The sequence below is a fragment of the Myotis nattereri genome, assembly GCF_964212035.1.
Source record: "Myotis nattereri genome assembly, chromosome: 4".
Taxonomy (NCBI): domain Eukaryota; kingdom Metazoa; phylum Chordata; class Mammalia; order Chiroptera; family Vespertilionidae; genus Myotis; species Myotis nattereri.
In genome coordinates this window covers 1,275,221-1,288,606 of record NC_138079.1, presented here as the reverse complement: position 1 = coordinate 1,288,606, position 13,386 = coordinate 1,275,221, and the positions used below count along the sequence as shown (strand labels likewise).

Sequence of the window (13,386 nt, the reverse complement as noted above, 5' to 3'; positions counted from 1 at the left end):
CCTTCACATGCTCCAGTATCACCGTCCCCAGCCCCAGGCCGTGGGTTTCGTCCACATGAAGGGGGACATGCCCTCCTGTACTCACAGTCAGACCACGACCAGCAAACGCCTGCACAGCCTGCTCCGTTCCGTAGAGAAAGAATAGACTACGTTTCCACCGTGAGGTCACTTTGACCGGCAGGTGATGTGTGTGGTCAAGGCTGATGGAGTCAAGCTGGCACCACTAACCACGGCCCGTGCTGACCCAGGCGGCCGGCAGCATTCAGCGTAGCCCCGTCACTCAATTCCAGCGGAAAACTTCCAAGCCCAACCCATCCTGCAGTCCCCTGGCGCTCCTGTAGAGAAACGCGAGGTGAGCGTGGACATCAACTACAACGACATTGAAAATGCATCACGCGCAGAGCGGAGGATGAAGGCGCCACAACGGTCAGGGCGTGGGCCAGGGGCCGCTTCTCTGCGTAAACTGATATCCCCGCGCGCTAACCGGTTTGGCTCAGCGGATAGAGCGTCGGCCTGCGGACTGAAAGGTCCCAGGTTCGATTCCGGTCAAGGGCATGTACCTGGGTTGCGGGCACATCCCCAGTAGGAGATGTGCAGGAGGCAGCTGATCGATGTTTCTCTCTCATCGATGTTTCTAACTCTCTATCCTTCTCCCTTCCTCTCTGTAAAAAAATCAATAAAATATATAAAAAATAAAAATAAAACAAAAAACTGATATCCCTGCATGTTCCATCAGGTTTGCGCCTCCTGGGTGCTCAGGCCCCGTCAGATCTTGAAGGGAGTGCGCTGTGCGTACTCACTGAGCAGGGACCGCATTACAGACGCAAGGCCAGGCCCCCAGAGAGGACTCGCGCCTCCTGTGTGTGCCAGGAGCCGTTCCTGTGCTTGTCATACGTCCACAAACAAAATAAACCAAAGCCCTTCCATGTGGCCCTTACCTCCCACCAGGAGGCTGTATCCAGCCATCAAGAAACATGAGTGAGTGACCTCCATGGCTTGTCACAAACCACGATGCTGTAGAAAAAGAGGAATGGGGTGGCGGGGGAGCAGCTGGAAATGTAAGCCAAGCGTCCACTCTACGATGAGAGGAGCACGGGGTGAGGCGGAGGCGCGGGCGATGGAACCTGATGGCCATTTCTAAAACGTTGGCTGCTACTGGGAGAGGGAGGGAGGCCCCAGAAGGTCTGGGGCGGAGCAGGGCTGCATGTGTGCCTGCCGCGGTGAGGGGACGGTGGGGTCGGGAGAAGCAGAGGGACCAGCGCCCCGACCCAGGCAGGAGGCAGGCGGGAGGCGAGAAGCGACCAGACGCCGATACACCTCACAGGCGGGACCAGCAAGTCCCTGAGGGGTCGGATGCAGTGTGTTTGAGAGAACGTAGTCGAGGGCATCACCAGCGTGTGGGGTGTGAGAGCGTGGAGTTACCCTCGCCTGAAACGGGCCGATCGGGCCTGGAGCATTGGAAGGGTGTTGGTGACTGACTTGTCTCCCAGCCCCACACTGGCCACCCGTGGTTCTGGGGCTGGAAGGACTTGCTCCAGGCTCAGCTGCTGTTGAGCTTCCTGTTGGGAGGCACTGGTGGGGACCAGAGGTGGGAGGAGTGTGACAGCTGCTGGCTGAGAAATGAGAGTGGATGGGTGGGCCAGAGCTGGCATACCGGCAAGGGGCGCAGATCGCTGGCAGGGCCGGCACTGGCCCGTGGCCCTAACACAGCAGCATCTTCGACAGAGCAGACTCGCACAACCTGGAATGGGGGAGCAGGCAGCTCCTGACGGCTACAATCACCCCTCTTCCTTCACTGCCCCCAGACCGTCCTGCTCCTGTGAAATGTTTGTTTCCCTGCCTGGGCCTGACTGACGCTGGGGAGACCAGGATGAGACTGGGAGATGGAGAGTCAGGAAATCTACTGGAAACCCCGTCGTCGGTCCCAGGCAGGCAGTCGGGTGTAGGCCCTGCAGGGGAGGCTGCCTTGCCTTAGGAACGCCGTCTGGGTGAGAAGCGCCCTCTTGTTGCCCGAGGATGATATCTGAAGTCACGTGGCTGGATGAGCCCACCAGGGAGTGGGCATAGGCCCGGAGGCATCAGGACTCCGCACGACAGCTCCGCATTGGGGTAGAGAAGGGGCTGCCTGGCAAGGAGCCCGCGAGGGAGCCCAGTGCCGCATCACGCCCGCACGGCGGCCTAGTTCCAGGCAGTCGCCGTCCTAGGTCTCGTTTTCCTCATTTGTCCTGAGTCAATAATGAGATGGCATAATGGCCATGCGTGTAAAGGTACCTGTGGACATGCAGGCACCGTGGACGCACAGGCACTGTGGGCATGCAGGCACCATGGGCACGCAGGCACAGTGGACATGCAGGCACCGTGGGCACGCAGGCACCGTGGACACGCAGGCACCGTGGACACGTAGGCACCGTGGGCACGCAGGCACCGTGGACAGGCATTCAGTCTGGCGCCCTCTGCAGCTGGAAATCTTTCAGAGCAGGAGGGCAGCGCTGCTATTCTTCTCTCATCGTCTGTGGGAATGAAACCCTGCAGGCAGAAAGGGGTCCCGCTGCAGGAACCTTTTCAGAAACTCTCCAGGGTGAACGTCCATTTTCCACTACTGCCAGTCTCCCTGTGGGTGAGAGCCCTCCCGGCGGGCCTGCCCGCGCCGCCTGCGCTGCGAAGGAGCTTCCGGGTGGGCCGGTGTTTTGGGTAGCTGACCGAGACACAACATCGGCGCTTCCTGATTACGTTGGCGTGTTTCTATTATCTGCTTACTGGTGCCTCCAGGAACAATCCTTTTTGTTGTTTTACTATAAACAGCAGTGCAAGGCCTGTATGAAATCATAGCTATTTACCCGTGCAGCTCATGCACCGGTCCCCGGGGACGCCGGTGACGTGGATTTACAGGAACATCGGGGTATTTCTCACCAACAGCTTCCTGTTGTTGATATGCTTTTGTTTGGTTGCGATCTTTTTTTTTTTTTCTCGTTCAGTTTCTCAAGGGAAACATAAACAGGCGCGTGACAGGGAGCACAGCCACGGCCGTCATCGGGGCCTCGCTCGCAGACGTGCTTTCCTCAGGCCCGCGCTCCGGCCAGGGACTGTGCAGGCAGACAATCGGTTATCACTCATCTGTTTCTCGCTTTTCCCACGCGCTTCAGAGCTATCCCGGGGGATGTGTGTTACATTGTGTGGAGGAAATTCCAGTCTCGGAAGAGCCTGCACTAAAATAGAAAACGAGATTTATCGACGAGAAGTAATTGATCTCTCCGGGCTCTGAAACACAGGAATCCAACGTTTGATTTTTCATCTGCCGAATAACAAAGGCTAATCAATACAGATCAGAGCTCTCATGAGCAGAAGTGCTCATGCCAATTAAAGTAGAAAACTGTATCAATTACTGACTTGAGACTTTACAAAACTTGGGAAAGAAAAGACAGGTACCCAAGTTTTTCCCTTGTGTAGTTACTTGAATACACATGCAATTTCAGTGTCCATTGTAATTGAATAGGGCAGTGGTCGGCAAACTCATTAGTCAACAGAGCCAAATATCAACAGTATGACGATTGAAAATGTCTTTTGAGAGCCAAATTTTTGAAACTTAAACTATATAGGTAGGTACGTTGTTATTAACTTAATTAGGGTGCTCCTATGGCTTAGGAAGAGCCACACTCAAGGGGCCAAAGAGCCGCATGTGGCTCGGGAGCCGCAGTTTGCCGACCACTGGAATAGGAGAACCCTTATCCTCTAAAGCATTCGGGAACACAGCTGTTTTTATAGATCCTCTTTTCTATCTCAATACGCGCACAAAGCGTGAGCTGAAGACTGCCATCAGCCAGTGGGACCCGACTGTCCAATACAACGGTCAGGGCCACACGCGGCTGTTTAAACTTAAATCGATTGGAATTCAACAACCGTAAAAATTCCGTTTCTCTGCCTTTAGCTACATCTCACGTGCTCAACAGCCACATGGAGCTAGAGGCTCCCGTGCGGACATAGATTACTGACCATTCCCATCACGAAACAAAGCCCTACTGGACAGCCATCTAAGACGAGATTCGACTTGCATTCAAATCCAACAGAAAGTCAGTACCTTTCGAGATGAACGTTCACTAATATAAACCGCAGCTAAACTCTCCTGCGGTTTGAAAACTTCCCACTTTATTTTCCCTACAGTGACAGTGACCTTCTTAACCCCAACATCCCCCGTCGACATTTTCCTGGCCCCTCGGTTTTGCTCAGTTCAGAAGGTGATGAAGTGAATGGTCTGGTAAACCTGGAAAATGAGTCCGAATATAAGACAGACTCTGAAGCAACGCTGTCCTGGGGCGGTCGTGCTGACTGCAGCCAACTGACAACGCGCCTCATCGCAGCCATCTTCCTCCTCCTCCTTCACAAGGGGGTCTGACGTGCAGGGTTAGGTGGACATCAAAGCGTGTACGTATAGAAAGGTCAGTTGTTTGAAATCCCCTTCATGACCAAGCTACTTCCTTCCCTAGTCTCTCAGAATTTACTTGTCTCCCAGGCCAGACGCCCCTCCAGCCTGTCGATGCCTGAAATATGGGAAGAAGCAGGACCGGGGAGAAGTGTCCAGCTCGGATTTGAGTCCTGGACCTGCCACACTTACCCTGAGCCTATGGCCTTGGACAGGCACTTCCGTCTGAGCAGTACCGTCTCATTCCTCACAGAGCGGGGAGGCTCCCGAGAATCCCTGCTCCTCCGGCCGCTGGTGGAGTCGCCGCGGGGGAGATGGCAGCACCCTGTGAGCGGTGACACCAACACAACTGCGGGCGCTGTCATCGCCAGTTGTTTTACATCATGGCCCTATGGTGGCCCCGAAGGACACAGCACCCGGAAGGAGACACAGATCACAGCCTCTTCCGACGTACAGGAAGCTCAAGGAAAACCGGACTTGTCGCCTCACTGTTAACTCTAGGACCCTACAGTAGCATTTTCACCTTGTTTTAGAGATGGGAAAATCAACATTAAAACGCGGTCCAGGGCCGCACAAGTCGTGGCCAGTCAGGGCCACTGAACACGGTACACCGACGTTCCTTATTCGAAACCAAGGTCATCTAATCTCTGTAACCCGGTCATTGAGCTCATCGAACCTGGGTGTTGTTTTCAAAACTCTTACAGGTCACGTAAGTGTAAGCGTAACCGAGTAAACAAAATCCCAGCGTAATGAGAAAGAGCAGTGGGAACCCTCGATCCACATACAGTGTGTAACTGACCCGCTGCTGGTCCTGTTTCCCACGTGCGCGTCACTGGACGACCCTTTTCCAAGCGGGGAGAGAAATAACTTCGTTCTATGGCTTTTGGCCCTGGCCGTCTCAGATTGGATACTACGGAGAAGGATTTCCTTGTTGACAAAAGAATGATATTTAAGTTCATGAAATGGAATTCTTGCCAGGACTCGACCAGCTGAGGCAGTTCATGGGACAAACCTCTGACCTGGCGTCCAGCAAGGCCCTGCTGTTTCTCCGCACCGTCTGGGGATTCGCACGGTCAGGGTGCGGGCAAACCCCGGAAACCCTCATAGGGCCAAGTTCCTGTTGAGCACCTGAGAGGGCATTGCTTTGCAGACCCACCAATTCCTGTTTCCTAGTGGAGAATGTATCACGGGCAGGCCATGAGCCTTGCTGCTCCTCACGCTCCATCTGCAGATCGCCCACCTGACAGGGGCTATTGTAGCCGTGGGCAAACTACGGCCCGCGGGCCGGATCCGGCCCATTTGAAATGAATAAAACTCTTGAAAAAAAAGACCGTACCCTTTTATGGAATGATGTTTACTTTGAATTTATATTAGTTCACACAAACACTCCATCCATGCTTTTGTTCCGGCCTCCGGTCCAGTTTAAGAACCTATTGTGGCCCTCAAGTCAAAAAGTTTGCCCACCCCTGGTATTGGGAAGACCACACACACTGTCCCATCTCGCATGCCAGCACAGTGCTGGGCACATAACTGACAGGCAAGAAACACAAGCTCATCTTCTCCTCTTTCATGTACTTGCACCGTCAGTTCAACTGAACAAGCATTTGCAAGGCCCAGTTGAGCACGGGGTGGGAGGCAACCAAGCAAATGGTCTCCGTTCTTCAGCTGTTTGCACTCTAAGAGGAGCTCAGACAAGCACACAGTTACAAGAATAGGCTCAGTGCAAAGGAGGGCAGTGAGCAGCCTCCTCAGGAAGCAAGAGGAAGGGAAAGTGGCCCCCGCTGCAGAGGTGTCTTGGCGCTCATGAGGCGGCATTGGCTCCAGCTTTTAAAGGTTCGTGAGATCCCCTGGGCACAGGAGGGAGAGGGCATGCTCAGTGGGGCACAGCTGGGGGGGCAGCAGTGGAGGGTTTCAGGAACGGCGGGGAGTGGAAGAAGGGCTGTGTGTGGAGGGAGGTGAGAGGCCAGACTGAAAGAGCCTGGGCAAGACTGTAAGGACTTGAAGCCACGCAGAGTTTAGACCATGTCATCAGGGCCAGGGCCTGCCCCTCAGGTCATGGCATACACAGAACACAGCCATGTTTGTAAGCAGACTGGAGTGAATGGATGGGGTTGCCTTAGCCTGGAGCTCCCCAAAGGCCAGGGGATCGATAGCTCAGCACATCTACAATTCATCTGTGGCACCGCTGGCTCCCACGGAACATGGGCAGGCAGGGGCGGGGGACCCCCTTCTCTAAGCAGGGGGCGGAGGGAGGCTTTCTGAGCAGGGAAATTACAGCACCGCCACCTCCTGTTAAATGGTCACCATCCCAAGCCGTAAGCACCTGCGTCAGGGCTGAAGTCCAAAAAGTGGTGACTGTCTGCAGGGAAGAGAAATCGTTCTACATTGCACTTCTGTTTAGCTTTTATATCTGAAAAGCCGATTGTTTGAATAAGGCTGCCTGACCTCATACATTCAAGTACCATTATGTCCAGCTTCTTGATGGGAAGCAGCCATGAGATTCAAACATGTTCCTGCCTCGATGGCCTAAGTCAGCACCCCCCCCCCCCCCCAACAGGCTGTTACAGAAGTAAAGTCGGTCCTGCTTTTCCGGCTCAAACCTGGCCGCGTCAGTTTGGCTCTTTGGCTGCAGGGCGCATTCTGCTCTCCTGACACCTCCCTTTAGGGGAACGTTAAACGCGTACACAAAACTGGAAGCTACCAAGGAAAACGCCTGGAGCCTAGCCTAGGATGTCCAAGCTTTGCTTTCTTTCTTTTTTAAAACAAACACCCCTTTAGCTCTGTGCCTGGCGGGCCGTTCAGAGCGTCCCCGGCACTGCCTGCGAACACCGGCCATCGCGCCTTTGGGTCGGACCCCCCGCTCACATCGAAGGAGCGAGACACGGAACACGAAACAGGCAGTTAACTTTTATTTTCGTCTACATGCGACCTTTAACAAAGACGGTGAAAACCAAATTAAAACGTGTCAACACCGAGAGAGAAACAGCGCGTGGGTCGGTCTGTCTGCCTCTCACGGGAGGGGGGGGAGCTAAAGTCCTACGTGGGCGACGCCATCTCCTTCTTCGGCGCCAACCAGGGCCTCGGCCGCCGCCGCTCGGCCAGCGGGCCAGCGGGCCTCCGGGCGGGGAGGGCGCGGCGGGTCACTCGGGGTGCGGGTACCGGCAGGGGGCGGCCCCCTGGCGCTTGGCGGCCGGGAGCGCGGCCCGGGGGGCGCGGGGCGCGCGGGTCGGGCCGCGGACGCGCTCCTCCTCCTCGCGCAGGGCCTCCTCGTAGTGCGGCGCGAAGGCGGCGGGCACCGTGTCGTGGAGCCGCGCCAGGAACTCCAGCACCTTCATCTTGCTCGTCTCGGCCTCCGCGCGCGGGCCCCAGCGGAACTCGAAGCGCGGGGGCTCGCTGAGCGGCACCTGCCGGTACACCAGGTAGCGCTCCTGCACCAGGTCCCGCGTGATGAGCTGGCGCGGCTCCCCGAACACGAACTCGCTCTTGCCGTCGTAGACGCCCATGGTGCCCAGGAAGGCCCAGATCTCCTCCTCGGACGCGCAGTTGCCGTTCAGGAAGATGACGCTCAGCAGCGGCATGAGGATGCCCCTGCGCGGGAAGCGCCCGCCGCCCGCGCCGCCCGGGCCCGCGCCGCCCGGTTCCGCGCCGCCGCCGCCGCGCGGGTCCACCAGGAGGTAGGCGCTGCCGCGCGGCTTGGCCTCCTGCAGCTCCAGGCCGAACAGCAGCTGCAGGCGCTCCTGCGCGCGCGCCAGGATGTCGGGGAAGTCCTTGCGGTAGCGCTTGTGCACCACGCGCAGCATGTCGCCGCGGCGGATGGGCTCCTTGGTCTTGTACTGGTACAGCAGGAACTCCACCAGCAGCGCCGCCTTCTGCGCCAGCAGGTCGGGGCCCGCGCCCTCGGCCGCCGCCGCCCACGGGTACGTCTTGCTCTTCGGGGCCGGGCCTCGGGCTCTCGCCGCCGCCGCCGCCGCTGCGCCGCTCGGGGGTCCCGGGGGCGCGTCCCCCAACACGGACACGGCGCCCGCGACCGCCCCCTCGGCGGCCTGGGCGCCCCGGGCTCGGGCCTCGGCGCGGGCGCGTTGGCGCCTCTCGCGCGCGCGAAGCTTACTCTTCCGACCGCGAGGCATGGCGGCAGCCTTCGGAGCAGGGACCGGCGTGGGCCGCGGGCGGGACGGGACGGGCAGCGGCGCCTTCGGAACAGTTACAGGACCGGGTGGTGGGTGGTCTGCTCGGGTTCCTCACTTCGACTCCAGGCCAGGCCTGCGGATCCTCCGCCCTCGCCCTCGCCGGACCTGCCGCCCTCACCACCGGACGGCAGAGCCGCTGCGCACGCGCCGGAACCCGCTGCCCTCAGCGCCTGGGCAGGACAGTCTCTGCGCATGCGCCAGCCACCTGCCGCCCCCCACCTCGGGGATGGGCCGCTGCTGCACATGCGCCAGGAATGGTCCTGAGCGGAAGTCGGAAGTCCAAGCGGAAGTGGGTGGATCCTCCAGGGTCATTGTGCGGTCGTAAAGGTCAAAGGTCATATCCAGTGCCCTTGAAGTGCTGGGAAAAGCATGAATATGAGTTGTCACATTATTTAAAATAGTATATGAATACAGTGATAAAAATACGGTCGCACACATGTATGTGCATATGTGACTGTGTGCCGCCGGCAGCGCCCACGGGCGCAGGAAAGGGATCCGTACCTCCCGCCGCTGCCCGGCGACACGGGTTTCCAGCCTGAGATCGGGGAGCATTTAGGCCGCGGCATCAGCGGGCACCGCAGCGGAGCCTTTCCCCCGAGAAAGCCTGTGGGTGAACGTTCAGCAGCCGCACGCAGTGAGGGCATTACGTGTGTGCAAGCGCTTCTGTACAAAAAGGTGTGGCTGTGCGCACACACGCACACACACGCACACACACACACACACACACACACGACCGTATACGGGACTTGGCATAGCTCATTTCCTCCTTTTTTAAGTTTTTTCTTATGGTGACAGTATTGCAGACGCCCCATCCCCCGCGCCCACCACGCAGCAGGCCGCACCCCGGCCTCCCCGCACCCGGCCTCCACACCGCGCAGGTGTGCTGGCTCCGCGCATGTGCAGACCAGCCCCAGTGGGCCGGAACTACCCCCCGCGGAGCAGAGGGGACTGTGGAGGCGCCTTCGGCTCTTTAAAGCAGCGGTTCTCAACCTGTGGGTCCCGACCCCTTTGGGGGTCGAACGACCCTTTCACAGGGGTCGCCTAAGACCATCAGAAAACACATATATAATTACATATTGTTTTTGTGATTCATCACTGTGCTTTAATGATGTTCAATTTGTAACAGTGAAAATACATCCTGCATATCAGATATGTACATGACGATTCATAACCAGCAAAATTACAGTTATGAAGTAGCAACGAAAGTAATTTTATGGTTGGGGGTCCCCACCACATGAGGAACGTATTAAGGGGCCGTGGCGTTAGGAAGGTTGAGAACCGCTGCTTTAAAGTGTGAAATCGCCCCAAGTGGATGGCAGGCACACAGTGTCCCTGTCCATGGTCGCTTTAGGCGGTTTTTTCGTTCCTTTACTTTCAAGCTTTTCACGTCCTTTTGATTTAGAGTATGATTTAGAGCTGATCGATTCTGGCTTTTTCTCATCCAGTGTCATCATCTCCATTTTTTCATCATGGGGCAGGGAATCCGTTTATATTTATTAATCTTACTAATATATTTGAATTTTTTTCTTCCACTATTTAAAAAAATTTTTTTTGTTCTCATAAATTCAACAGAAGTCAGAAACAACTTAAAAGAGAATGCTGTATTTCCTCTATTCATTCTCTTTTTCTCAGCCAGTTTTGAAGTTACCGGCTCTATTTTTGTTTTTGTTTTTTGGTTACTCTTAGGAATGCATGTTTTTAAAACGAACTGGATTTTCTTACCAAGTCTGGCGTTTTCTTTCCTCCTTCTGAAGCAAATATCTGAGCATGTTTTAACTACGCTTTAACTACCTCCTATTGCAATAGCGCCAACATTTACTTTAGCTTTTTAAGAACACACGTACACTCACTGATCATGTCCGTGTCTGTTTTTAATCAAATTTACCAACTTTTAAAAAATCTATTTCTGTGCTCATCGTGTCTTTAATTCCATGTATAGATTGTACGGGGGGTTCATTTTCTTTTTGTTGAAGTAAATATGGCATCCCTGAAGACCTGTGGATGGTGACGCTCTGTAGTCCTGTACGTCAGAAGCTGCCATTCTTTCGCCCTCCTCCCTGAATGAGAGTTTATCTGAACATAAACATTCCTGTTGGTCGTCGTTTTTCCCGCAACACGGATCACCTTAGTCCCATTTCTAGAAGCACCTATTGTTGCAGTAAGAGACCAAGGACTGTACCAACTGCTCTTCTTCCTTTTCACTCTGGAAACGGTAAATATTTTCTCTCCTCCTTGCTACTGTTCTACAGTTTGACGCTGTAGCTCAAGGTAGACTTACTGATTTTTATTTTCACCCGTTGAAGCGCGTTTTCAATCGGAGAGCTCCTGTTCTCGGATTCAGCGTTTGTCTCTTTATTTACTGTTTCTGGCAGTTCTCCTGGGCCTCTCCCTCTAGAAGGCAAAGGAGGGCAAGCCACGGCCTCCAACGAGAGCGCTTCACTGCCCAGAGCGGGCTCTGTGGCTCTCCCTCCGTTTCATTACGGCCGGGTTGCTCCGGACCTCGCACGAGTTCATAACTGTCTTCATATCCAGCCCAGGTTTACTTCACTTACTGGATGTTTTAATTCGTAATTGCATCCTACATTTCCAAAATTCCTAGCTGGTTCTCTTAACCTTTTATTCTTAACACATTTCTTCCTGTTCTGTTTGCATGTGTGTATTTCTGTGTAAAATTTAAATTTTAGGTCCTGTTTAGGTCCTCAGGTTTTATAAAAACCATCTCATTTTTAGAAAATTGATATCCCATCATGAATTTTGTTGGATGTCTTTTGCAGCATGCATTTTGGACTGCTGGTTGCAGGCGCATTTTTGAGTGGGATGTTTTAGGACTTTCGTTGGATATTTGGGGAGGGAGGGGGTCTCTGTGTCTCCCTCCTCCATGCTCCCTTCCCTATAAACCCCTTTGAATTTGACTCCGCAGGTGCTGCTGGCCCTGCCAGAAGCTGGAGGTCGGGCTGGGGCTGGGAGAGATGCGCACCAGCCGAGGGTACATGCAGGTCATCCTGCTGCAGACGGTCCTGAAACCAGGGGTTCCGGCCGAGGGTTCAGCCTCCTTTCCCGTCTGCAAGCCCCACCTTACTCTTCATTTCAGTGGGGCTGGTGCCTGCCCCCGGGTTCAGAATGCATTTGTGCACTTCGGTCCTCACAGCAGCTGACCCTCCAGCGCCGCCCCAGCTCTGGTCCGGCTCAGCAGGCTCCTGGCTCCCGCCGGGCCCCCCACGTGCAGGGGCCCCGTTTATGCGGCGGGTCCTGAGGGGCTGGTCCTGCGTTCAGTCTGGCCGCGCCTTCCTGAGCCCCTCGGTGTTGGTGTTTGCACAGGAGGGCTTCCTCCCACATGAACTGGTTGAGCTGTTGGGACAGAAGTCTTTTATTTTATATTCAAGAATGAAAATAAAAATGTATTTCTCTTTTTAGAGTGACATCCCTTTTAAATCTTAGCTCCACTGCAAAAAAAAACGAGAACTCTTTACCTTGTAAACAATAACTTTGAAATTTAAATTTCTAATTTGTTTTTCTTTCTTTTGTGAAAGTTTTTACCTCTGGACACATACTGAAAATGTTGGTGACAATGTGGTCTTACAACAATTTTGCTTCTTGAATATTAAGTTGTAAATATGTTTCATTTTCAAAATAACAAACATCCGACATAAAATACAATAAAACCGTATCCTGGCGAAGCCCTCCGTACAGGCTAACGCTGGGCTGGGCTCCGTGCGAAGTGAACGCGGGTTGGCGCGCCCCAGAAACACCTGCCGCAGCCTCCGTTCCACCCGCAGGGAAGGACATTCACGCACGTCTGTCTGCAAGTCTGCGGCCAAACATCTTCACACGCAATCATTTCACTGGCAAACACTCCATCTGGGTTTTTTTAAAAAGTTCTCACTGTCACGTGAGAGTCTGTCCTAATGTCTCATCCCAACCATATCTACAAGTTCACGTTCTTTCCACTTTGCTTGCCCTCACACTTGCACCGCACCACGTGCCAACACAGCAAACTCTAATCTCCCGGCCGACGTGGGAGCCTCTGGCACAGGTTTCTTCCTCGTGAAGAATGTGTCTTCCCAGGATCCCCGCTCCCCTCCCTGCAGCCCATGAGGCATCGCCCCCGCCCCCCTCTCCTGGGACCTGCTACAGGCGCCTGGGCACCGCTCTGACCACATCGGGTGAAAGGTGACACGGGCTGCAGTGACCAGCCTGAGTGTGAGCAACGGGCAAGTCTGCCGTCGCCAAGCTCCCCGGACACACACCTCCTCCAGGCCCTGCACATCCCCGTGGGTTCGTTTCTCAGTGTTAGATGTGCCCTTGAACTCTCCACCGAGAAGTTGGGGACATCGCTGCCCCGGCCCATTTCAGCCTGGGTGAGGACCCGCGCCGGGTGGTGGTCAGAGCCTGGAGGGCTGAGAGGTCTCTGTACGGAGGTAAGGGTATTGTGTGTCCGGGTGCGGCTGTGAGGTCGGCCCACCACGAACATGCAGCCTGGCCGCTCGCCTGTCGCACCCGGAGCACTCCTCCTGCTGCTCGGTTCATCCGGGCCTCTCTCCCTGGAAAGCTAAGAGGGCCCTTCCCCGGCTCACCGAGTCCAGCACGCCAGTGCACGCACGCAGAGTGGGGTCCATGCCCTGCACTCGGGCACAGAACCGTGCGTGGCTCCCGCTTGTCCGCGGGAGGAAGCCAGCCCCGGCCCGTGAGGACCTGCACGCCGGCTGGGGCTGCCTCTGCAGCTTCTCCAATCCCGCCCTCCCCGGCCAAGTGTCATGTAGATTTACTTAAAACTCCCCGCAG

General features: G+C 55.4%; 1 protein-coding gene across 1 annotated transcript in view; it reads right to left on the bottom strand.

The window, feature by feature from the left end:
- Positions 1-8,310, bottom strand: part of LOC308518094 (melanoma-associated antigen B4-like) — a gene marked incomplete at both ends in the record, with an annotated part of 362,175 nt that extends 353,865 nt beyond the window's left edge. Inside the window, one exon of the mRNA XM_081089667.1 lies at positions 7,657-8,310. Within this exon, the coding sequence (XP_080945793.1) occupies positions 7,657-8,310 (654 nt within the window). The remainder of the gene's footprint in view (positions 1-7,656) is intronic.
- Between the last annotated feature and the right edge of the window lie 5,076 nt (positions 8,311-13,386).